Source organism: Papio anubis, chromosome 14 (genome assembly GCF_008728515.1).
Source record: "Papio anubis isolate 15944 chromosome 14, Panubis1.0, whole genome shotgun sequence".
NCBI classification, from domain to species: Eukaryota; Metazoa; Chordata; class Mammalia; order Primates; family Cercopithecidae; genus Papio; species Papio anubis.
Window position 1 is genome coordinate 16,568,652 of NC_044989.1, and position 25,892 is coordinate 16,594,543.

Sequence of the window (25,892 nt, forward strand, 5' to 3'; positions counted from 1 at the left end):
TGCCAACATTTCATTTTGAACTTCTGGACTCTAGAATGGTGACAGAATACATTTTGTTGTTTTAAGCCACCCAGTTAATGGTAATTTGTTGTGGCAGGTCTGGGAATCAAATGCATCTATCTATATTAAATTTCTGTTGCTGCTTTAAAAATTATCAGAGACTACTGGCTCAAGATAACATAAATTTATTACATGACAGTTCTAGGAGTCAGAAGTCCAAATACATTGGCAAGGCTGACTGCCTGACAAAACCTCTAGAGGAGAATCTGTCCCTTGCCTTTCCCAGCTTCTAGTGGCTTCCCTCATCCCTTAATTCTTGACCCTGTTAGCATCGATCTAAACTCTACTTCCATCTTTGCATCCCCTTCTCTGATTTTGACCCTTCTGCCTGCCTCTTATAAGGACCCTTGTGATTAGATTGGGCCTACCCAATGCAATCCAGGATTTTCTTTTCTTTCCTCCCTTCCTCGCTTCCTCCCTCCCGCCCTCCCTTTCTCTTCCTTTTTGACTGAGTCTCCCGCTGTCCCCCAGGCTGGAGTGCAGTTGTGTCATCTCGGCTCACTGCAATCTCCGCCTCCTGGGTTCAACAGATTCTCCTGCCTTGGCCTCCTGAGTAGCTGAGATTACAGGCATGTACCACCAAGTCCAGCTAATTTTTGTATTTTCAGTACAGGCAGGGTTTCACCATGTTAGCCATGCTGGTCTTGAACTCCTGACCTCAAGTGATCCACTCTCCTCAGCCTCCCAAAGTGCTAGGATTATAGGGGTGAGCCACGCCCAGTCCAGGATTATCTTTCCAAGTCAGGCTCTCACTCACATCTGTGCCACCTCTTTGACCATGTAAGGTAACATATGCACAGTTTCTGGGGATGAAACATGAAAATCTTTTCGAAGTCATATCTATCTGTCTATCTATCTGTCTATCTATCTATCTATCTATCTATCTATCTATCTATCTATCTATCTATCATCTATTTATCTATCGATCTATCAATCTATCGATCTATCTGTCCATCTACATATCTATCTATAATCTATCATCTCTCTGTCTATACCTATATCTCTATCTAGCTAGCTATTTGTCACATGCATATGAGAATGAGAATGATAGTAGGAAGGCAACATCCCTAAATGTCAAAGTGATTATTCCTGTATAAGTTGTTTTTATTTATGTTTTTAGTAAATACATAAAATATATGTTGTGCCATTTTACATGCCATACATGGAATAATGTTGCATCAGCATCTTGAATACTAATTAAAATGTTGATCTGAATGCCACAGAGAGGAGAGTAATCCATATTCTTGTTGACTTACAATTGCACTTGCATAAGTTGAAGGTCCAGTCGGGGCCTAGACTTTGGAAATGATGCTTAGGTCATGGATTGGGAGACATGCTTTCCAGTCAGAAAGTTCAACATTTCCCTTTGATTCAGTTTCATTGGATACATTTGTTGTTTCACTGGACAGTTGATTTGTCTTTTGCTCATTTCACCAGAGCATTGATATCTGCTTGGTGTCAGACATTCTTCTTTCAGACACAGGTCATGCAGACATGACTAACAAGTTATTCCCTCACTCTAGGAGCACACAGTCTAGAGGGGAGACAGATGGAGAGCCAAGATTATAGCATAATATGGTAAGTGTTGCAATAGATCTAGGCGTATGAAAGCATCAGTGTTCACATGTCAGGGCACTGACGGAGATTTAGTGATGAATGAGTGATGTTAGGTTTATTTTAAGTGAAAAGAGAACTAAAAAGTCTCAAAGACATGAACACATTTCTACAGCCATAATGATAATTCCTAGAACTGCCAAAGCTTTAGGAGAGCCCAAATGCCACGATTCACTGGTTAGACATACACGTAAAAGGTAACCCATTGCCTGGGCTATTTTCTTAAAACTGGGACTTGCCTGAGGGTTTCCTCCTCCTAGACCTTCTCCCTAACCTTCCTGTGGTTAGTGATTGAGAAGCTTTCTTTCCTGAGGTGTCTGCAGACTAAGAACAAATTGGCAAAGGGTCAAGTATCACACCCGTTTGGTTATGCCTCATGTGGACCTGGCTCTCAGAGAAGCTGTTAATGTAGCAGGTATTGATGCCTGGGATTGCATATCCTCCTCTACTTCACGGGGCATCTTTCCACTCCTGGAGCTTCCTCTCCACCTGCTGAAAGAGTATGAAGTTCCCTGGTGCAGGTGCAGCTTGGCATGTTGAAGGAAGTGAACCATGTATCCTAAGTCTTTGAACGTATGTCAGGAGTCAATTGAAGGCTCAGGAAAATACATGCTACTCATTTGCCTCTGTGGTGCAGCATAGTAGTTAATCAGGAACTAGACTGCCTGGGTTCAAATCCTAACATGGGCATGTTTATTAGTCCCTTTATGCTTTGGTTCAAGTATAAACTAGCAATAGGATTGCTATGAAGATTAAATCATTCAATGCACGTTAAGTGATGAGCAGAATGTTTGGCAGAAAAAAAAATCCCAATACAGACAATCTCTAAACTTTCTAATATTTAATCCTTTATTCATTAAATCATGGCAAAATGATTTTTTTTTCCCCCCTGGATGACTGTGTTGCTGACCATAAAGGTGGCAGACATTTTTAGCCCTGGGGTGGGGTGGGATGTCACAGACAACCGATTTCACATTGTTGGGGAGCCAATCAGCAACATAGCTGCTGTGCTTTTTTGGATGTTAAACATTTGCTCGTCCATCTCTTTCATGGACATGTGGACCCTGAAAATGGCAGCCATCATTAAGTAGCAACAATGGTGGGGGTTGCAAGAAGCCATCATGTTTTTGGCATGAAACATCTGCTGGGTGAGCACAGCCACCATCAGGGCCCAGTAATGGTGGCTACCCTTGTGGGTCAGCAGGGTAAAGCCAGGCATGAAGAAGTACAGGTAGGGAAATGAGACCACATTCTCAGCCAGTTTCTGTAGGTCAACATTTAGCTGGCTGGGGAAGCACAGGCAGGGGGTGACCCCACTCCAGGTGGGAGAAACCAGGTGGTTCAGGTCACCATAGGTGGGTGTGGGCAGCTTTAGAGTTCTGAAGCAGATGTCATAGAGAGCTTCATTATCAGTGCAAAATGTCTGTGCTTTGTGTTTTTTATGAGCTGGTGGACAGAGAGGGTGTCAGGCCAGGTTTCCATTAGCAGCCAGTTTTCACTAATCTTTTACTATAGTTCTGACAAATGCATATGTTCAGCATTAAAGAACTAGAGAAACTGGCCCCTGAGTACAAAGGTTGCAATGCAAAAACATCTTGTTATTGGATGGCAAGAACAAGCAACTGGACTTCCTTCATCTGGGACCACCACCATTGTGTTCAACACCTTGGGCTAGGGCAGAATGCCGAATGTGTTCATGATTTGTCTGGGTACTCCTCCCAGACCTTGCTGATGAGAAGGGTATCCATCCCAGACCCAGTGCCCCCACCCAGGGAGTGGGTCAGCTGGAAAACCTCCAGGCACTCACAGCTCTTAGCCTCCTTCCTGGCAACGTCCATCACTGACTCCACCAGCTCTGTGCCTTCTGTAGTGGGCTGTGCCTTGGCCCAGTTGTTCGCTGCACCACTCTGACCGAAGATGAAGTTGTCCGGCCTGAAGATCCGCCCCAAGGGCACAGAGTCCAAGACGCCGGGCTCAGATCCACGAGCACAGTGCGGGCACCGCTGGGTCCCAGAGGTCAGTGTACCAAGGGGGTCACTCCCTGGAAGGGCACGGCAGTCCAGCCCTCCCCACCCCTCTCCCGCCAGGCCGCTGGGTCCCTGGTAGAATTGTCTCCTGGCTGCAAGCCGCCTAGCTCTGCCATGTCGCCGGCGGAGAGCCCGGGGGCCACAATGCAGGGCCACCACCCCAGCAGCCACTGCCACAGCGGAGGTGGTGGAGGCAACCGCAGCGACGTGGGCGGGAGGAGAGAGACCGGAGGGAAGAGTCCTTACTATGAGCAAGAAAGGTATAGAGCTTGGTACTTAATGAGAAAAAGGTGTCCAAGACTAGAGTTCAAGTTTTTCACAAGTACCTAGCTAGGTAGGAAATAGATACATACCCTAGAGACAATGAAGGAATCAAGTTAGGCGTCTTATAATAGAAGAAATTGAATCAGAGGGGCAAGGTGACTTTGCCATGACATTAACATCCTTTCCAATTATTAGCTTCTCTTTGTCTCCAGGATTGTATTCAAAGAGTGAGATCACAGACGATAGAACCACAAGGACCTCAGAGAACGGAGAGGTCAGTGGTGTCGGGTGGGAAGTGCAGTTGAGAGCTCCAAGAAGAATTTGGGCAACAAGTTCAATGGCTCTGAAGCACTACTGACATATTTCAATTTTATGAGTACCTACTTTGTGAAGTATGTTGTTTTAGGCTTTCCAGAAAAAAATGTATAAATAAATATATTCCATATATTTATATAAAGAGAGATAAAGAGAGAGGGAGAGAAGAGATCTGCTATCATTTTGTTGCTTCTTTTGATGTTGTTATTGCTGTGCACATGTGTATGAGTGTGTGCACTTTTGCTTTACCTGTAGAAAATTTTGAAAATTCATAATATAATCTTAAGCTATATTGTAGTTAACACAATAATCATAAATAATATACATAAATCTGTATTTTTGAGGTATCTACTTTTATCAATATCAATGTTTTTCTTTGAAAATGAGGAAATGAATATAATTACATTTCCTCTTAATTTTCTAATTAAAAACATTAATTTCCCACTTTCTGATATTTATATTTCTAATATTGTTAGATTATATAATGTTTTTACTTTTTTTGTACCCACAATTCTCATGTTGTTTTTAGTCTTGGTATTTAAATAGACTCAATGTAAGTTATCAGTTTATTCTTTTGTTGGATTAATTCTTGAAGTTCAATGGATATTTCTTGGCTTTATAGGTCTGTATCAGTTTCTGAAAACACAGTGCATTTTTTCAAACTTCACATGCAGGTTTTTTATGTCTTGAAAAAGTGTTTTTTCATTATATATTTGAATGTATGTTCTGTCTCATTTATTCCATTCTCTGTTTTTAAGAAACCAATCATGTGAAAGTTGGGTGTCCTTTGTCTTTTTGACATAAATATCATTTTCTCTGTAATAATTTCAATCCCTTTGTAATTTTTCCACTATTTTTGCGTGATTTTTTTCTTCAAGCTAATGCTTTTTTATTTTGACTCTGTTTTAAGCTATATCTGTTCTAATATTGATACTTTTGAGTCTTTTTTATTATCTTCTATTTTTTTTCCTGAGGTATGGAATAAAGTTTTATTATCTTCTATGATCTTGAAATTTTTTCATTAAATCTTTTTTTTTTCTTTTACCTTGGGTAAATACCTAAGAATGAGATTTCTGGGGCACAGCATACAGGAATGTTCAACTTTCTAGATAAAACCAAAACATATTTTTCAAAGTGATTGCACAAAATTGTACATTTCAGAGAAATTGTATAAGAGATCAATCAATTCATATCCTTTCTAACACTTGGATTATATGACTATTTGTTTTCAAATTTTGTTTTATTTCAACTTTTATTTTAGACACAGTGGATACATGTGCAAATTTGTTACATGGCAGTACTGCATGACGCTGAGGTTTGGAGTATGGACCCTGTCACCCAGACAGTTAGCATAGTACCTGAAAGGGAGCTTTTAAAAATCTGTTTCTCCCCTACTCCCTATCCTCTAGTAGTCCACAGCATCTATCATATTTATGTCCATGTGTGCTCAGTGTTTAGCTCCCACTTATAAATGATAACACACAATGTTTAGTTTTCTTTTCCTGCATTAATTCTCTTAGGATAGTGGCTTCCATCTCCATCCATGTTGCTACAAAAGACATTATTTTATTCTTTCTTATAGCTGTGTAGTAGTCCATGGTGTATATGTACCACATGTCCTTTATCCATTCTACCATTGATGGATGACTGGGTTGATTTCGTGTCTTTGCTATTGTGAATAGTGCAGTGATGATCATACAAGTGCATGTGTCCTTTTGGTAAAATAATTTATTTTCTTTTGGATATATACTCAGTAACAGGATTGGTGGGCCAAATGGTAGTTCTGTTTGAAGTTATCTGAGAAATCTCTAAACTGCTTTCCACAGGGACTGAACTAATTTAAATTCCCACGAGCAGTGTATAAGTGTTCCCTTTTCTCTACAGCCTCACCAGCATCTATTATGTTTTGACTTTTTAATAACAGCCATCCTGACTGGCATAAGGTAGTATCTTGATTTGTATTTTTCTGATGATTAGTGATGATGAGCAGTTTTTCGTATGTTTGTTGGCTGCTTGTATGTCTTTTTTTGAGAAATGTCTGTTCATATTCTTTGCCAATTTTAAAATGTAGTTACTTGTTTTCACTTGCTGATTTAAGTTCCCTATAGATTCTGGATATTAGGCCTTTGTCAGATGCATAGTTTGCAAATACCTTCTACCATTCTGTAGGTTGTCTGTTTGCTTTGTTGATAGTTTATTTTGATGTGTAGAAGCTCTTTAGTTTAATTAGGTCTTTCTTGTCAATTTGTTTTTGTCACAGTTGCTTTTGGGGACTTAGCCAAAAATTTGCCAAGGCCAGTATCAGGAAGAGTATTTCTTCAGTTGTCTTCTAAGATTTTTATAATTTGAGGTCTTACATTTAAATATTTAACCCATTTTGTGTTAATTTTTATATATTGTGAAAGGCAGGGGTTGAGCTTCAATCTTTGGCATATGGCTAGCCAGTTATTCCAATATCATTTACTGAATAGGGAGTCCTTTCCCCATAACTTGTTTTTGTCAGTCTTGTAGCAGATCAGATGGTTTTAAGTGTGCAGCTTTGTTTCTGAGTTTCCTAATCTGTTTCATTGGTGTATGTGTCCTCTTTTGTATCAGTCCCAAGCTGTTTTGGTTACTGTGGATTTATAGTATACTTCAAAGCCAGGTAGTGTGATACCTCTGGCTTTGTTATTTTTGCTTAGGATTACTTTGGCTATTTGGACTCCTTTTTGGTTCCATGTGATTTTTAGAGTGGTTTTCTCTAATTGAATAACACCTATGTTTTCTGTTTAAAGCCTTTGTTTGACATTTAAGTCTTTAATCCATCTGATATGGTCTGGCCCTGTGTCCCCACCCAAATCTCATCTTGAATTGTAATCCAAATTGTAATCCCCACATGTTGAGGGAGGGACCTCTTGGGAGGTGATTAGACCATGGGGGCAGTTCCCCCATTCTGTTCTTGTGACAGTGAGTGAGTTCTCACGAGATCTGATGATTTTATAAGGAACATTCCTCCCTTCACTCTGCATTTCTCTCTCCTGCCACCATGTGAAGAAGGAAGTGTTTGCTTCCCCTTCTGCCACGATTGTAAGATTCCTGAGGCCTCTGCAGCAGTGCAGAACTGTGAGTCAATTAAACCTCTTTCCTTTATAAATTACCCAGTCTCAGGTATTTTCTTACAGTAATGAGAGAACGAACTAATATACCATCTGACATTAGTTTTTGTATGTGGCATGAGGTAGTCTATTGTTCCTGCATTTGCATCAACCTTTTTTTTAATTGGCCCCACCTCCATTAATTTTTTTTATTATACTTTAAGTTCTGGGATACATGTGCAGAATGTGCAGGTTTGTTACATAGGTATACACATGCCATGGTGGTTTGCTGTACCCATCAACCAGTCATCTACATTAGGTATTTCTCCTAATGCGATCCCTCCCCTAGCTCCCCACTCCCTGACAGGACCTGGTGTGTGATGTTCCCCTTCTTGGGTCCATGTGTTCTCATTGTTCAGCTCTCACTTATGAGTGAGAACATGTGGTATTTGGTTTTCTGTTCTTGTGTTAGTTTACTGAGAATGATGGTTTCCAGTTTCATCCATGTACCTGCAAAGGACATGAACTCAACCATTTTGACAGCTGCATACTATTCAATGGTGCATATGTGCCACATTTTCTTTAACCAGCCTATCATTGATGGATATTTGGGTTGGTTCCAAGTCTTTGCTATTATGAGCAGTGCCACAATAAACATACATGTTCATGTGTCTTTATAGTAGAATGATTTATATGGGATTGCTGGGTCAAACGGTATTTCTGGTTCTAGATCCTTGAGGAATCGTCACACTGTCTTCCACAATGGTTGAACTAATTTACACTTCCACCAACAGAATAAAAGCATTCCTATTTCTCTACATCCTTTCCAGCATCTGTTGTTTCCTGACTGCCATTCTAACTGGCGTGAGATGGTATCTCATTGTGGTTTTGATTTGCATTTCTCTAATGACCAGTGATGATGAGCTTTTTTTCATACATTTGTGGGCCACATAAATGTCTTTCTTTGAGAAGTGTCTGTTCATATCCTTTGCCCACTTTTTGATGGGGTTGTTTGTTTTTTTCTTTTAAATTTGTTTAAGTTCTTTGTAGATTCTGGATATTAGCCCTTTGTCAGATGGATAGATTGCAAAAACTTTCTCCCATTCTGCAAGTTGTCTGTTCACTCTGATGACAGTTTCTTTTGCTCTTTAGTTTAATCGGATCCCATTTGTCAATTTTGGCTTTTGTTGCCGTTGCTTTTGGTGTTTTGGTCTTTAAGTCTTTGCCTATGCCTATGTCCTGAATGGTATTGCCTAGGGTTTCTTCTAGGGTTTTTATGGTTTTAGGTCTTAGGTTTAAGTTTTTAATCCATCTTGAGTTAATCATTTGGATTTTGTTATATAAGGCATCCAAGTTAATAAGATAATCCTAATTTGTATTGTTCATTTAAGTAAATAGAGGTGCTGTGATATTAAGTTAGTGGTAGGACAACATTTAGAAATCAAATTGTTGCGGGTCTTGCTTGCATTCATTTACTCACCTATTCTTTTGTTAAATATATTTTTTTCATCTGTTAAACATATGCAAGCATCTGTGTTAGATGCCAGGAGAATGCACAAGTGAAGCACATCTTGTCCTTAGATAGCAAGATAAGGATATTAAGTAGGTAATTAAATGACTGTCATTCAAAACAGAAATTAGTAAGTACCATAGGAAGAATACAAACAAGATTCTTTAAGGGAGAGAGATACAGAGAGAAAACAGAAATATTTCAAATCTTGACCAGGAAATCAGAGAAGAAATTTGATAAATTATTTTATATAGCTAGGTCCAGAGGGGAGTAGGTGAGCTGGCTTTTCATAGAATGTGGTGAGTCATTCTGTAGAAGGCTTGAGAAAGTAACTATGGGTAATCACATTGTAGGGAGAGGCTGAAGCTTAATTATGGAGTGCCTCATATAACAAGCTAAGAATTTAAATTTCATCCTATGGTCCACAGAGAGGAGAACTTCTGAAGTTATCTATATAGGTTAGTTGAATGATATGAGTTGTGTTCTAACAGAAAATAAATCAAAAACCATTTAAATCTGTACAGTTGTAGACTGGATATCACTTGAAAAAGTGAGAGCTTCTTCCAAATCACATTCTATGTACATTCTGGTTCCCTAACTTCAGATCTGTCCCTGATTCTGATCTGGCACTTTTGTGGCAGTTTGTGTTTGATGATTGCAATTTGTTCAACTTTATCTGATATTCTTCTAATCTCCTGCCTGCCACTGAAATTGATGTGTTTGGTCACGTTTCACAAATGAGGAAGTCAAAATTCTGTGAACTAGTGTGGTCCCTGCTGTCTTCCATGTGGGCAGAGTGAAAATTGGATTTTGCTACCAAAAAACAGGGCAAGCAGCTGCTGAGCCCCAGGGGACCATATAACCTGCCAGAATCTTTGCTTCTCTCAATCTATGCATGGCCAGGACCACTTTTTAAATTCTGAGATCAACTATGCATGAAATTCAATAGTTTCCAAAGATAAATCTGGTTATCATGACCAAATACATCCAAGAATAAGAGAATAAGAATGGATCTTTTTAAAATCAATAATTATAAGCAAATTAAGAAAGAAAACTCCTTCAAAAGTTACTTCAGTTAAACATCCTTTCGTCACGGTCTTTCTCAGAGTGATGATTCATCAGTGATCACTCACCTCAGTGAGTTTCTTGACCAAGTGAGGAAGAAATAACAGATACAGTGTGAGATTGCAAAATCCATTTTTTCCTGATAAATGCACTGAATTTTCACTTATCCAGGTTATGTAACAACAGGCAAAATATGCTGAGCTCTTTGGTTTCCAAGGAGAAAGAAACACAAGCATTTCAGTCTTGTGTGTCAAGCCCACAGAAACATGTGAACACACACAACTATGTGCAAACACATGCACCCATACACACACATATATATACATAATGCATACACAACCTGCACACACTTGTATATTATTCTGAAACACATTGCAAACAAAACTCATATGTGTGATTTTGTATACATAAACCCTTATGTAAATAAACAAATATAGGCACACACATGTGACACATACATGCAGACACATATGAAGGCAAGTACAGAGTAGAAATACAGCATACATAATAATGCACTCCTCTGAAGTTTTAAAAGAAGACAAGGAGAGTATGTAACATTATGTAACATTAAAAATGAATATGTAACATTAAAAATGAATGTGTAATCACTTTGCTATAACTGCAAAAGCATTAATGAACAGGTTGATATAAGGGGATCTGTTAAACTCATATAAAGAATTTGAAGCAGTTTCTTGGCCTGACATTGGCTATAAAAATTATTTGATTAAGAATACATTACATAAACTCTGTATCAGTTTAGTGGGATAACGTATTGTGACAACATCAATTTAAGGGTCTGGTGAAAATAATGAAGGTGAGAAAGATGCAGGCTGGTGACCGTTGACTATGAGATCTGGCATTATAAGACTGAAACCTCACAAAAATCGACCTTTCAGAAAGTCTGTCCAGTTCTCTATGAAATATCAAAATTGCTAGCCGTAAAGAAGAATATGAAAACAATAATGACTGATTGTCACCTTACAACTTTCATTGTGATGAGTAAATGTGGGAGAGTGATGTGCTCCGAAGAATATGAGCAATAGTTTCCCCATGTTGAAATAGTTGGCAAGTTCTCCACCCTATGCTATAGCAATAAAAATAGTTCAGGTTTTGCATAACATGCAAAACAGAGGGAAATAAGATGATGGCAGCATTAATCTTGACCCTATGGTGCACCGGGCTGTGTTCAAGGTGCTTTCGTATGTTATCTCATGATAATTTTTTTTTTTGAGATGGACTTTTGCTCTTGTTGCCCAGGCTGGAGTACAATGGCATGATCTCGGCTCACTGCAACCTCTGCCTCCCAGGTTCAAGCGATTCTCCTGCCTCAGCCTCCTGAGCAGCTGGGATTACAGGCATGAGCCACTACACCCAGCTAATTTTGTGTTTTTAGTAGAGATGGGGTTTCTCCATGCTGGTCAGACTGGTCTCGAACTCCCAGCCTCAGGTGATCTGCCTGCCTTGTCCTCCCAAAGTGCTGGGATTACAGGCGTGAGCCACTGCGCCCAGCCCTCATGATACTTTTGAGATCTAATTTCCATATTCATACATAGTTCTTCTTTAAAAGATAATTTAACATAAACTCAGAAATTTTGAAATCTGTCACTCTCCTTCCACTCTGTCTGGACTCTTCAAAGCAAAATGGTATGCAATAGATTTTTTTTCCGATAGCAATTGAATGATGTTTTTTCCCCTATGTCTAAACAAACATGTCTTCACTTAGAGTGCCCTGGGGTAGAAGTGAAAAACATAAAAGATATGCATCTTTCTGGTTTATATATCTGCAGGAATTTTGAGTTTTGGCATGGAGTACTCTGGAAGCTAGTCTTAGCCTATTTGTAATCTCTAAGTTTCCAATGTAAGGACAAAGACCACAATAGTAACATGCATTACATGTATAAGATTCTCACGGCTCCCTATTCTCCATATAGTTCTGGGACATTACAGTCTTCTGCTGACAGGTGGATGAAATGAATGGCAAAGCATTTGAGGAGTTATTGGCCTTGGGAGTTTACATATATGAAAACTTTTCTGAGTGAGAATTGGTCTGAGGCATTGCGTAATCCCAAAGGATAGAGAAATGGCAAAATGCTAATCACATTTCTTTGAATTTGGCCAAAGATTCTTATTCTAACAGAAAGTAAAATTTCATCATCATGGAAAGGAAAGTGGGAATTTAATTTACTCTAATAATTATTCCATTGGATATAAGCAAAGAGACTAAAATTATCCCAAATTCTCAAGAGGAGAAATGTTGAACAAATCCATAGAAGAGATGATGTGTCAGTCCAGAGAAAGGCTATCCTAGGCACCCACTGGGAGATAAGGAAGGAATCAGACGACTTAGTCCAGCCTGTTAAGAAGCTTGTAGTATGGCTCTGGGGACAGCAGAAGGTATCCCCGACAACCAGTATATGCTCTAGAAGCTCTGGACAACAGGAGAGAAATCCTGGGTAGGCTGGGAAGGTTTGCTGGAGGATGTAAAAACTGGAAATAGAACAGTGGGCAGGATTGATCAGAGAGAGGTAAGCAGATCCTAGAATGTTCCTAAGAAAATGAGTGGGGACATTTTACCTGGTTCCAATATCAGTTTGGGAGTATTTGAAAATACAAAAATAACAATGTGTGTTGTGCATCAGTTATGCACCAATTTTATGTGAGGCACTGCAAGGTTTGTTTTATATATTATGCCGCATAATCCTCACAACAACTCTATGAAAACATAAGCTATTATTCTCACAACATTGAAAACGTGATGCTTCCTGGGTTTAGTGGCTCACACCTGTAATCTCAGCACTTTGTAAGGCCAAGACAGGAGGATCCCTTGAGTCCAGGAGTTCAAGTTTTCAGTGAGCTATGATCATGCCATTGCACTCTAGCCTGGGCTACAGAGAGAGAGACTCTGTATCAAACAGAAAGAGAAAAGAAAGGAGAACATGATTCTTGACCTGTGAAGCTAGCCCGCAATCACACACGTTAAGTTGTAAACATTAAGCGGGCCGTAACTCAGCTAGATTTTTTTAAATAATCAAAACTGATTAATAGTGGAATGTGTCAGCCAAAATCTTTGGTCATTTGGAGTACCCAGGCAAACGGATGGTTAGCCCTAGTTGGGGACTTGCTGTACTAGTGAGATTTTGAAATGGATAAGATTTAAGGCCAATTTTTAAGATTCTTTAGTAATAAAATCTGTGAATAAGTAAACACAAAGTTAATTTTTATCTCAGTCTTGTCATGGGTATCCTCTGGAAGATACCTCCTCTGCTCAGTGGTGTTTTAAAGACCATTTCTCTGGAAAATGCTGGTGCAGTACAATTTACATTTATAAATTCTACCTCTATATAGCTTATGGCTAATTTGCCTGCAGATCTTAAATCTGGCAGAATTTTATGAGCTGAAACTCTCTATGCAAGTGTAATTAAGAGACACTCTGCAATTTTAGGTTCTAAATGATGACTTAAGGGTAAAGAGATTTTTTTTTTTTAAGGTAAAGAATAAAAGCACAAATTAAAAAAAATTACCCTCCATCTGATGTAAAAGAAATGCGTTCTAAAGTGGAAAATTTTGGAAACAGAGAAAAATAAAGATGCTAAAATAACAATGACCCTTAAACCTAACAACTGTAGATAATGAGTCTTAGCAATTCAGCTCAGTCGCAACAATTCAGCACATTTTTCCCAGCTCTTTCTTGTAGTGGTGAAATGATATTTTCTATGACATGAATTATAAAGCTTTTTGACCTTAGAACTCCTTTACATCTTATAAATTATTGAAGATTCCAAAGGTTTTGTTTATGTGTTTTGTCGATATTTATTGTTGTATGTTAAACCAGAGAAAAAGTATACTTTAAAAATTTATTATAATTGCAATATTAAACCTATTACTTGTTAATTAACCCAAGTAACATGTTTTAGTAAAAGACAACAAAACTTAGTGAACATAGTGGCATTGCTTCACAAATCTTTCTGATGTCTGACTTAGCAGAAAACAGCTGGTTTCTCATATCTACTTCTGCATTAAACCCACTAAGATATAGTGCTGTGGATAAAGTTCATGAAGAAAATCCAGCCTCATATAAATGTAAAATTGGAAAAGAGGGGAGTAAGTAAATAGCCTTTAAAGATAATAGTGATATTACCTATAACCTCTAAAAGACTTCACCAAACCCTCATGAAAGAATAAGATTGAGACCGGGTGCGGTGGCTCATGCCTGTAATCCCATCACTTTGGGAGGCCAAGGCCGGTGGATCACAAGGTCAGGAGTTCGAGACCAGCCTGGTCGATATGGTGAAACCCCGTCTCTACTAAAAATACAAAAATTAGCCGGGTGTAGTGGTACATGCCTGTGGTCCCAGCTACTCGGGAGGGTGAGGCAGAAGAAACACTTGAACCTGGGAGGCGGAGGCTGCAGTGAGCCAAGGTCATGCCACTCCACTCCAGCCTGGGTGACAGAGCAAGACTTTGCCTCAAAAAAAAAAAAAAAAAAAAAAAAGAATAAAATTGAGAAGGTCAATAATGTCTTAGCATTATTGTGAAAATAGTTTTGACTTCATAAACCCCTAGGGCCTTGGGGACCACAGTGGTCTCTGTACTAGATTTTGAGAAACCCCGTTATGTATATATTCTGTGTCGGTGACTTATCAATATATTTTAAACATCCTTGAAAATAATTCAAATAAAACACATTATGATAAATTTAAACCATCTCCATGTTGTTTGGGTGTTAGGTTGTTTTCTTTCTTATACTAACAAAAATAACACTAAAATTCCTACCTTTTATCTATAATTCTGCATGTAAACATTATACCGTAGTTTCTTAAGATGGATTATCCGAAGTTTGAGATTGTATTTTATGGTAATTAATAGGTTGCGCCAACTTGATTTTAAGAAAGATTATACCAACTACTATTTCACAAATAGAAAATGAGAGTGGATATGTCATCAACTGCTCCGCAGCACGGACTATATTGCATCAAGTTATCTTTACTTTGTTATTAGGAGAAAAAAGTAACTTTTTCAAATCCTTTGCATAATGATGAGGTTGGCCATTTTTTCGTGCTGATTTGTCACTAATATTCTATATGTAAGAGTATTATAACCATCAGCTCCCTGGCATTAGTATTGGTCATCCATTCCGTTACCTCAATTATTTTGGAGACAGAGGCTTGTTCTGTCACCCAGACTGGAGTGCAGTGGTGCAGTCACGGCTCACTGCAGCCTCAACTTCATGGGATCAAACAATCCTTCCACCTCAGCCTCCCAAGTAGCTGTGACCACATGCATGCACCACCACACCGGGCTAACATTTTATGTTTTGAAGATACAGGGTTTCACTGTGTTGCCCAGGCTTGACTTGAACTCCTGGATGCAAGCAATCTTCCTGCTTTAGTCTCCCAAAGTGCTGGGATTGCAGGCATAAGCCACTGTGCCTGGCTTCATTCTATTACTTTGAAACATGTTTATAAATCTGACCAAATACTGCAATGATTTTCCTTAATAATATAATATTGTAAGCAGCGGTCTACATATGTTGGCATTCTAAAGTTGCTGTAAAGAATGTATGGGTGGCTTACAGAAATTTATCACCTCACTGTTTTGAAAGCCAGGAGTCTGAGATCAAGGTGTTGACAGTGTTGCTTCCTTCTCAGGGCTGTGAGGAAGGATGTGTTCCATGACTCTTATGTAATTTCTGGTGGCTTTTCTTTCTGGCAATCTTAGGCATTTCTCAACATATAGAAGCACCACCTTGATCTCCGCCTTCAGCTTCACATGTAATTACACCCATGTGCATATCTGTGTACAAATTTTCCCTTTTTATGAAAACACTGGTCATATTGGAGAAGGAGTCCATTTCACTCCATGATCTCATCGTAACCTAACTAATCGCATCTGCATTGACTTTATTTTGAAATATGGTCACATTCTGAAGTACTGGGAGTCAAGACTTGAACATATGAATTTTAGGGGAACAGTTTTATCCATAATACTGTGCTTCCCAGACAGACACATCTACTGAATGGGAAAATTCAAAGATTCTGTTTGAACCCTAATATCTACTCCATTCCCTATAAAAAGCTTTATGTCTTTTTGTGGTTTAACTAGTTGGGCATAATAGTAACATAATTCTCATAACTGTCTTCATCATCGATTGCATTTGTCCAGAATTTTACTGATTATGAAGCACTTCTCCTAACTTGATATTACTTGATCTTCTTGGTTATTTAAGAAAGGCAAAGTTGAGATTATAATACCTATTTTAAAGAAATCTGAGGTTCAGGTAGATTGCTTTGCCCAAGGTCACTGGGAATGACATCCAGCCTCACCTTGTGTTTGACCAGAGCCTGCAGGGGAGGCCTCAATGACCGTCACTGTAGATGAAAGTCAGTCAAAATGCTCTTTGATTAACAAAAACAAAACATAGCCTACACAGTGATGAATTATTTAACACATGCAAATCAATGAACACAAGGATGGTGAATTATAGCTTAAGTAAGAAAATTCAGTTTTCTAGAACAATTGTTTTTAATCTTTTAAGAGAATAGTTACAATATCTCATAGCATACAGCATATGTTTTGTAATCTTTGTGGTTAGAAGTTACATTTACAAGCTTTATAATCAGGCAGTTTATAACCCTCTGGAGGTCTTCTCATTAATTATCAGAAGCTATAGCATGAAAATATGAAAGCAAAATAATTAGAGGCAATATTTAACATTATATAAGATATGGCCGGGTGTAGTGGCTCACGCCCATAATCCCAGCACTCTAGGAGGCTGAGGTGCGCGGATCACCTGAGGTCAGGAGTTCAAGACCAGCCTGGCCAAAATGGTGAAACCCCATCTCTACTAAAAATACAAAAATTAGCTGGGTGGGGTGGTGAGCGTCTGTAATCCCAGCTACTCGGGAGGCTGAGGCAGGAGAATCGCTTGAACTCGGGAGGTGGAGTTTGCAGTGAGCTGAGATCATGCCACTGCACTCCAGCCTGGGCGACAGAGCAAGACTCCGTCTCAAAAAAAAAAAAAAAAAAAAAATTATATAAGATCTTTGCTCCATCAGGGATCATTTCTAACACTACTATTGGTTTATTGTATTCTTATGGTCACAGAAATGAAAATGTTCTGTGAAGTTCCACCTAATTTTTATTCTATTAGAAAGGTGATATCAGCAATTATTCTGTTCTCTACACATTCATATTGAAAACTTCTCATCCCTACAATTGTCATTTACATTTCTAATATCAAGACCAGTAAAAATTGAAAGTTTATAAATTTTGATACTAGTCACAGAATCAGATATTAGTAACTCCATTGGGAGAAGTTTATCATAGCAACCTTGCAATGTCCAAAAAACAGCCTACTTATCCACTTTTAGAGAAATGTACAAACACATTGTAAACTTATCATTTAATTAATGGTACGGAGCAGTGAAAAGAAATGTGTCAGTATGGCTGAATCTCAGAAGCAGAATATTGATTGAAAAAAGTAAGTCTTGGAGTAATGCATACAATATGAATCTGTTTTTATAATGTTCAAAAATATGCAAAGCATGACTATATATGGTCCAAGAATATACATCATGATGTGATTAAACTATAAAGAAAAGTATGACAGTGACAAAACACAAGCTTAGGTGTACCCAAGGCAATCATAATCTCCCATTTTTAACATCCCATTTGAATCCAGGAAGTTTGTTTTATTGTCTTTGTAACTTTTCTCTTGTATGTACTTAATAGTTTATAAAAACAAATCTTAAATGGTAGATCTGACACGTAGACACTATTTCTGCACTTCATGTCCAGTCTTGTGCCCCCTAGATAAGTAATCAGGAAGAAGATAATAAGCAGGAGGAACATAAAGGATGACTGTTTGAACTCAGCATCCCTGCGGAAGTCTACTACATGCCTCTACCCTGCTGGGCACTTTCAGGCAGAAATAAATCAGGCCCAGTTCTTGCCCTCGTGGCACTTAGTGAAGCCATTCAGGAGACAACATTCACCTCATGAAATAACAAAGGGCATGGGGCAGACTGTGCTTTCCTCATGTTTTGTCTGGGTTCCTGCAACAATCTCCTGATTATTAAAGAAAAACCAGTTCTGTCCACTTGACATTCATCTAACGCAGGAAGTGCTTTTTCTAGAGTCTCTGATCATGAGAATTGCAAACAAATGGAGTTTTCCATCATGCCCCCTGTGCTTATATTATATGCTAAGTTCTGTGTCTTAGCCGGCAAGAGCATTCACACTCTGGCTCCTACGCCACCGGGTTTGGCTCTCTCCAGCTCTACCAAACACCCACCCTGGCACCCCGCCCCAAACCATTTGTTCCTGCTTGCAAATCCTTATATTTGGCAGGCCTGCTTACTCCTCTGGGTCTTTGCACATGCTTCTCCCTCTAGGTTGAGACACTATTGCTTTTAGCTATCTAATGAGCAATGCATAGCTCCTTATACTCAGTGCAAAAAATCTTTCCTGACCTTGGGTAATTGCCCCTCACTAGTACTCTTAAAGACCCCTGTACTTTCCTTTATCGACACATGCATTCCACAATGAACAGTGATGATCTGTTTATTTTTCTGAATTCCTGATAACTCTATGAGATCCTTGAGGTGTGTGAATCTCAGGGTATTACATAAGAGATAATATTAGTAACAAGTAAAAGCAATTTAGCCATGAAGTACTATCTGCAAATAAAACATGACTGATTCATCTAAGTATTATAGGGTATTTACAAGGTGGGATTGACATCTTCTTAAAGGAAGTAAGATTAGAACTGGCCTTTGAAGGGTAGACTTGGATCAGCAGGAAACAATAATATTCTCAATGGAGAACCACTGAAGAAAAAGTACACAAGGAAGAATTTGTAAGCATTTTTTTGGAAACAAGGAAAGCACAAGATTGACTAAGTAGGAAGTTTGTATTATTGTGAGAAATAAACTTGAAAAGGAAAATTGGACTAAAGTAAGACAACAGTTGGGAATCAATCTTGCATAAATGGGAAGGATTGTGAAGGACTGAGATAATCAGAGTGATCTGATGAAACTCCGGCCAACACTGAGTTAACCAGAGCAAAATTGAAACTGGAAACACCAAATCTAAGATTGTCTTTCTGTCTCTGATGAAAAATACATAATAAGTCCAAAACAGTACCTGCCTTAGTCTTCCTCAAGGAGGATTTTTGGCAAATTGGAGGCAATAAAAGAGACTGACTCATTCCAATTACTCTTCTGAAAATGAAATATGTAAAGGAAGTAAATCCACTTAAGAGCTTAGAGAAATTGTGAAGTGCCCGTCAGATTACAATAATTGTATGGCAGCCTTTTGTGAGCTGTGATGGAGGATGGTCTAGGTAAGGGGGAAAGAAAGGCAAAGTAAGATGTTTTCCTCCATTAACAGTTTCTAGAAATATTCTGTGTGATTGTGGTGTTTATGTGCTGCATGCAAGTTTCTATAGGGGAAGAAGTGTTCTGAGGAGTGGAAACTTTCCCAAGGACAAGCTAGAGAACATGACCTGCCTCTTCCCAACCCTCTACCCTTCCAGTTCCTCTCAGTACTCCAAGTACTAAGTCCAAGTAAACCAAGTCTAAGTAAACCAAGTAAGTAACTAAATCTAAGTAAACCAAGTCCAAGATTTATTTGGGAGCTGGGAGTGTGTGTTTCTGTCAGGAAGGGAAATACTCTTGAGAACTTATGGGACCCAGGCAATAACACTTCCATGACTCCAAGGCAGAGATCAAGATATTATTTTCACTACTGAAATTAAAGTGATGTTGGAGAATGTGGCTTAGGCAGGCTATTAATATAATAATGAGCTATTGAACACCATAGAAAACCCTGAGACCTCCTTACATTGGATTCTGGACTGTAAATTTACAGCATGGGGAAGAAGAGTAGAATGCGTACTTTCAGGAGGTCGTGAGTTTCTAAGGAGAAAAAGGAACAGACGTACTTAGCTTCTCATTCCCAATTTTTTTCTGCTTCACAGTTGAGTAAAGCATTCATCCTCTCCGGGATGTAAATGATTAAGGAAACGGAGAGAGGCTGGGAGAGTTAGAATTCAGAGACCTCTCTAAAGAAAAGAAAATATGACTATAAAGATGTGAGCCTACCTAACAAATTTCTGTGTTCTCTGTGTAGCTGGAGGGAACCATTCTAATATCTGGAAGACCAAAGCCAGTGTCTTTGTGAATTGAATTTGATTTATAAGTAAGGAGGCAAAAAGGATACAGAGGGGTCAGAGTAGTCAACTGTATATTAGGGGAGATCAGGAAAAGTTTCATAAAAGAGAAGACATTTGGTGTTAAGGCCTAAAATAGTAAAGTGAACATTTCAGACATAATGTACAAAGATATGGGTTTTAAAATGGCATGTCATGTCTGGAAAATTCCAAGTATCCCATGTAAATCCTACATAAACCAAGTATCTTACATAGTGAGTGAAAACACGCTGAGATTGTTTCGGTTCTTGGGTGGGCCTAGTCTTGTAGGGGCCTTTGTTTAATGAGATAATGTCCTGTTAAAGTTGGGGAAACCACTGAAGGGGGTTAAAAATTATTTGCTCCCTGAGGTTCTCTGACACTTCAGTGAGCCCTTGAATCCTGATCTTTTGTTTGTTTCCATCTTTAGCACGGCTCAGCTTCTACTCTGGCCATCATCGTAAAGGAGTTTATTTCAATTTCACTTTCTAGGTCTTATGTAATGGTATCCAGTAAATTATTTTACAATTTCATTGAATTGTCTGACCTTTCACTAAAAATCAAGTGAGTTTGGGGGAGGCATGAGGATGCTACAAGCATGACCCTTAGTTTCAAGGAGCCTGCCTTCTACAGCGTAGGAAGACAGGGGTCTACAAAACAAGATCTGGAACAAATCAGAGATGGGGCCCTAAAAGAGGAGCAAATGAGGAGCTTTTGGAGCACAGAGAAGGAAACACTAAATATTTGTCAGAAGAGGTGGAGTTAAAGAGGGCTACACAGAGGAGATAACCATAGGCATAACAGAACAGGGGCAGTTTCCTGACAGATGTTGTCCTGTTAATCTCTACCTTCATTTATGGATACTTCAACCTTGCTCTACGAATGCTTAGGATACACTGGAACTCATCCACAGCTAATGGTATACATGGGGGGAGTGATGAAAGCTTGGAGACAACAGCTGTGGGGAGATGGGACACAGGGACACAAACACAAGTGATTTATTTCTGAGGTCAGATTGAGAGAAGAGCTGCAGTTTGAATATGAAGGAGGAGGAAGAGCAAGGAAATGTTGCTGGAGTTTCTGACTCTGGTGACCTTGTGGAGATTATTCAATCTCTTAGAATGATGACCTACAGGCACCTTAGCCAGCTGCCTGGAAGTTAGTCCATGGAGGGAAACCCTGTGAAAAACTTGGAAATGAAGCAAAAATATTACTGGGTGAATTCAGTGGGAAAGTAGAGATTGTCATCTTGGTTGCTGCTTTTATTCAGTCTTTGTGCTTTCCCATGTCTGTTTTTTCAGTGTCTTAAATTACAGATACCTAGTGCAAATGATTTCGTTCATAGATATGCAAACGCATTTTGTCTACTGAAAAAGACAATTGATTTCTCCTCTCATTCCCTTGGAAAAGTCAGTTTTTATCCATTTTAAGGTACATTTTAGCATTCCTGATGGTATATGTACATGCACACATATGTGTATAGATATATAAATACATATATACATGTTTTAATTCTCCTCTGAATTGGTTGCAACATCTTGTTGGTCATCTCATTAGTGAGTTAAGTAAAATCTTTGATTCATGCTAAGTTTATTTTTATATGAGAGTCATGATTTTACCCTTTAAAAATTACTCTTCAAATGTCCCCTTTAAACTGAACTTTATTTGCATGTGGGTTCAAGGATCTAGTTCCTTTCTTCTTAACCTCACATTTCCAATGACAGGAGAAAAGCTCCCTAGTTTCCTAGCTCATAATCCAGGTTTATGTTGGCTAATCCAGAAATCTGCCAGGTAAATAGCTGGTCACTTCTTTCTTTTTGGAGAAATGTCTAAAGTAGGTGACTATTTCTTATGCTGTTCTCCCCAGGGAAGAACATGAGTGTAAGGCAGTAGCCTGAGATACATCTTTCTTGCCTTGCCTCTAGCTTTTTAAATGTCAGTTGCTTATTTTAGAGAAATAATGTGCTCTGGCTGCCTTCTAATGTGCTCACATCTCATACTCTGTCCATAAATTTCTTAGTTATGGCTAGAGGATAAGAAGTTTCAAAGCCAACACAATGGGTCACTGGGGAACGAGTCTTAAGTAGAAGTTTTATTTTCATAAAAAATAAAATCCAAAAGGCAGCTCAATGGGTAGAAAAAAATCTTAGTTGAGGACATTCAATATTCCCATCTGATAACTTGCATCCTGTGGTAGATTCAACTGCCTTCCGCTTATTTGTCCTTGCACGACCTGTCCTAAAGGCTACAAGTCTTGACTGTATTTATTTCTTAATGTATGTGTCTTTCTTGCTAAAATGTGAGGCTCTTTAAAACAGGAGGCTAATTTGATCTTTCTGCAATGTCATTCAGAAATTTGGAATACAGTAACTTTCTAATGTACATTCCTAACTCTCTGGACAGCTCTCACGATTTAAAAAGACCTTCCACGTTTTTCAAAAGAAGACATACAAATGGGCAACAAGCATATGAGGAAGTTCTCAACATCCCAAGTCATTAGAGAAATGCACATTAAAACCACAATGAGATACCATCTTATACCAGTCAGAACAGCTATTATTAAAAAGTCAAAAAATAACAGATGTTGCCTAGGATGCAGAGAAAAGGGAATGCTTATAAACCGTTGGTGGGAAGATAAATTAGTAGAGCCTCTAAGGAAAACAGTATGGAGATTTCTCAAAGAACAAAAAATAGAACTACAATTTGATCCAGCAATTCTACTACTGGGTATATACCTAAAGGAAAATATATCATTATATGAAAAAGATTCTTGCAGTTGTGTGTTTATTGCAGTGCTATTCACAACAGAAAAGACATGGAATCAAATTAAGTGAATATCAATGGAGAATTAGATAGAGAAAATGTGATATATATATGTGTGTGTGTGTATATATATATGTGTGTGTGTGTGTGTATATATATACCGCGTGTGTACACACACACACACAACACACACCATGGAATACTGCTCAACCATAAAAATGAATGAAATCATGCCTTTTGCAGCAACATGGATAGAACTGGAGGCCATTATCTAAAGTAAAATAACTCAGAACAGAAAGTCAAGTACTGAATGTTCTCATTTATAGGTGAGAGCTAAATAACGTGTACTCAGAGACATGCAGGGTAGAATAATAGACATTGGAATCTCAGAAAGCTGGGAGGGTGGGAGTGGGGTGAAGCATGAGAAATTACCTATTGAGTGTAATATACACTATTTGGGTGATAGTTATACTAGGAGCTCAGACTTCATCACCACACAATATATCAATGTAACAAAACTGCACTCCGGGCCCTCTAAATCTATAAAACTAAGTAAATAAATATATGTAAAATAAAAATAACAAAGACCTTTTATGTTTAGAGCCAGAACCTACCTCTTCATAGTTTCCAACCTTATGTCACAGGTGTGTCCTTTGGAGTTATACAGATCAAATTTATTATTCTTTCAATGTCATGGAGACAAGGCACACACAAAAGAGAAGGCAGTTAGAACAGTGGTCCCCAACCTTTCTGGCACCAGAGATCAATTTTGTAGAAGACAATTTTTCCATGGACTGGGGAGGGGGATGGTTTTGGGATGATTCAAGTGCATTTCATTTATTGTGTACTTTGTTTCTATTATTATTACACTGTAATATATAAATATATAACTAAATAATTTTACTGTGCATAATATAGAATCAGTGGGAGGCCTGAGCTTATTTACCTGCAACTAGATGGTCCCATCTGGGGGTGATGGGAGACAGGGACAAATCATCAGGCATTAGATCCTCGTAAGGAGCATGCAACCTAGATCCCTTGCATGTGTAATTCACAATAGGGTTCGTGCTCCTATGAGAATCTAATGCCACTGCTGATTTGACAAGAAGCGGAGCTCAGGTGGTAATGCAAGCAAAGGGGAGGGACTGTAAATACAGATGAAGCTTTGCTTGCCCACTGCCCACCTTCTGCTGTGCAGCCCAGTTCTTAACAGGCCATAGAATGGTCCATGGCCTGGGGGTTGGGAACCCCTGAGTGGCAATAATGGAAGTCACTAAATTAGTTTTTCCACACATCCTCCAAGAATAATAGTGATAGAAAGGAGAATAAGTAAAACCACTTAGACCATGCCTACAGCATGACTGTAGGGTAGAGAATATTAAAGCTTCAACTTATATTTTAGTTGGGAAATAAACTTCTGAAACTCACAGATGACCTCGGGAGCCCAAGCTAGAGCTGAGCGTCATCTAGGAATGCATAGGAGAAAGAAACATGTGTCAGGATCTTGGATGTGACAGAATCAACAGCATCAACTAGGGTTTACAACCAGAATAAGGCCCCATCTTACATGATGACATATGTAAGGACCGCAGATCGGAGTTACTGAGGAGTTAAGAACTCTAGAGTCTCAGTGTCTAGGTGGAAGGCACAGAGGTGTTCACTGTACTGTTCTAAATACACTGTATCATCCTAGTATGTTCAAAAAGTTCAAGAAACTCATAAAGTTTAAAAATACGGTAGAGAGAATGTGTTGTGAGAACACAGGGGAAAAGTCACTGCCTTCCTGGGGCTATATAAGAAAGGGGCTTTGAGAGAGATCTGGAAGGAGGCACAAGATCACCTACTCAACAGGAAGGGGGCCCAGTCATGCATATTCCCTCGTGGACTCTCAACACAGTGCCTGGGCACTACCTTGATCACCTGGCGGCTTCAGACCCTCTTTAGCCCAGGGATACCTATCCATATTAGTACTCTCTGCAGTAGTCTGTCCTCATGCCTTGGGTTTACTCTTGTTCTTGAATTTGGGAGATATTAGCTTGCTGCAAATATGATGTTGCTGAAAAAGATATGGTACAAACAAGTGAACATTTTAGAGAAATCATAGAAGCCAGCAGATGTTAGATTTTTGGTGCTGAAAAAGAATTAAGGCCCAACTTTAGAGCAAGTTATTAAGCAAAGAGAGTAAAAAGGCTCTTTTAGCTTTCCAGCATGTGTTGTACTTTTTTGGTGTCTTTTCTCTACCAGGGTCCACTTGGTACCTGTGCTAACATGGTATTTTTGAACATTATTAAAGAAATACACAAAGCATCCTTTGCTCAGGGAATAACTGCAGGAAACTAACGTTTGTAGAGGTAATGCACAGAGTCAAGCATTGTGGTAGGTGCTTTGTGTACTTTTTATCAGATATTCCCTACTTGAGTGTCATGGATTCTGGAATACCAGGAAGTAGTTGCGGATGTGTTGAGATATTTATGCCCTTCATGTCTGGTGTGGTTGAAAAGGGCCTAGTGCAGCCAGACAGAGCCTCTAGGCCAGACACATCACGCCACAGAGAGCTTATATTTTCTGTGTACCATGCATGACACAAAAACTCTGGGCAGCATGGCCTTATACCAGCTATTTCTCATTATAAACTATAAGGTAAATATCACTTTCACTATTTCAGAAATAAAGAAACTGAGGCTCAGGGGAGTGAATGAGTTTCTGTCCAATCCCGTAGACAATGAGTAGCAGAGCCAAGGTTGCAGTCTGGATGCCTGATATTAGGGTTTAGCTTTCTCTCTGCACCCTCTTCAGTTCATGGATTACCTCAGCTCTGTGGCTTAGCACATCTCTGCATTATGTTTGCAAACCCACAGAGGGCAACCACTCAGATTTGGAAGCTGAAGTAACACATGAGCTGGAAAGATCTTTAGCTAGCATGAAGTTCTGGAACTTTCTACTGAGGAATACAGTTTGAAAGCATCACACTAGAGGGAAGAGAACAATGAGGCTTTAGGAGACTGGCAATG

The 25,892-nt window shown here is 38.9% G+C and overlaps 1 protein-coding gene across 1 annotated transcript; it reads right to left on the reverse strand.

Annotated features, from left to right (window-relative positions):
* Positions 1 to 1,024: 1,024 nt before the first annotated feature.
* On the reverse strand, positions 1,025 to 24,844 carry LOC103876748 (tubulin beta-1 chain-like). The gene is made up of 3 exons (XM_031655494.1): positions 24,793 to 24,844; positions 3,482 to 3,946; positions 1,025 to 1,594 (listed from the first exon to the last, which is right to left on the reverse strand). The coding sequence occupies exons 1-3, from the start codon at positions 24,842 to 24,844 to the stop codon at positions 1,575 to 1,577; spliced, it is 537 nt and encodes a 178-aa protein (XP_031511354.1). The 3' UTR covers positions 1,025 to 1,574.
* Positions 24,845 to 25,892: the final 1,048 nt, after the last annotated feature.

Excerpts from the sequence above, each read along its gene's own strand:
- LOC103876748 (XM_031655494.1), bottom strand. The coding sequence starts at position 24,844 with ATGGATAGGTATCCCTGGGCTAAAGAGGGTCTGAAGCCGCCAGGTGAT. Across the intron at positions 3,947-24,792 it reads GAAGCCGCCAGGTGATCAAG|TAAGGACTCTTCCCTCCGGT; the intron begins GTAGTGCCCAGG and ends TCTTGCTCATAG. Across the intron at positions 1,595-3,481 it reads CAGGAAGGAGGCTAAGAGCT|ACTGTGTGCTCCTAGAGTGA; the intron begins GTGAGTGCCTGG and ends TCTCCCCTCTAG.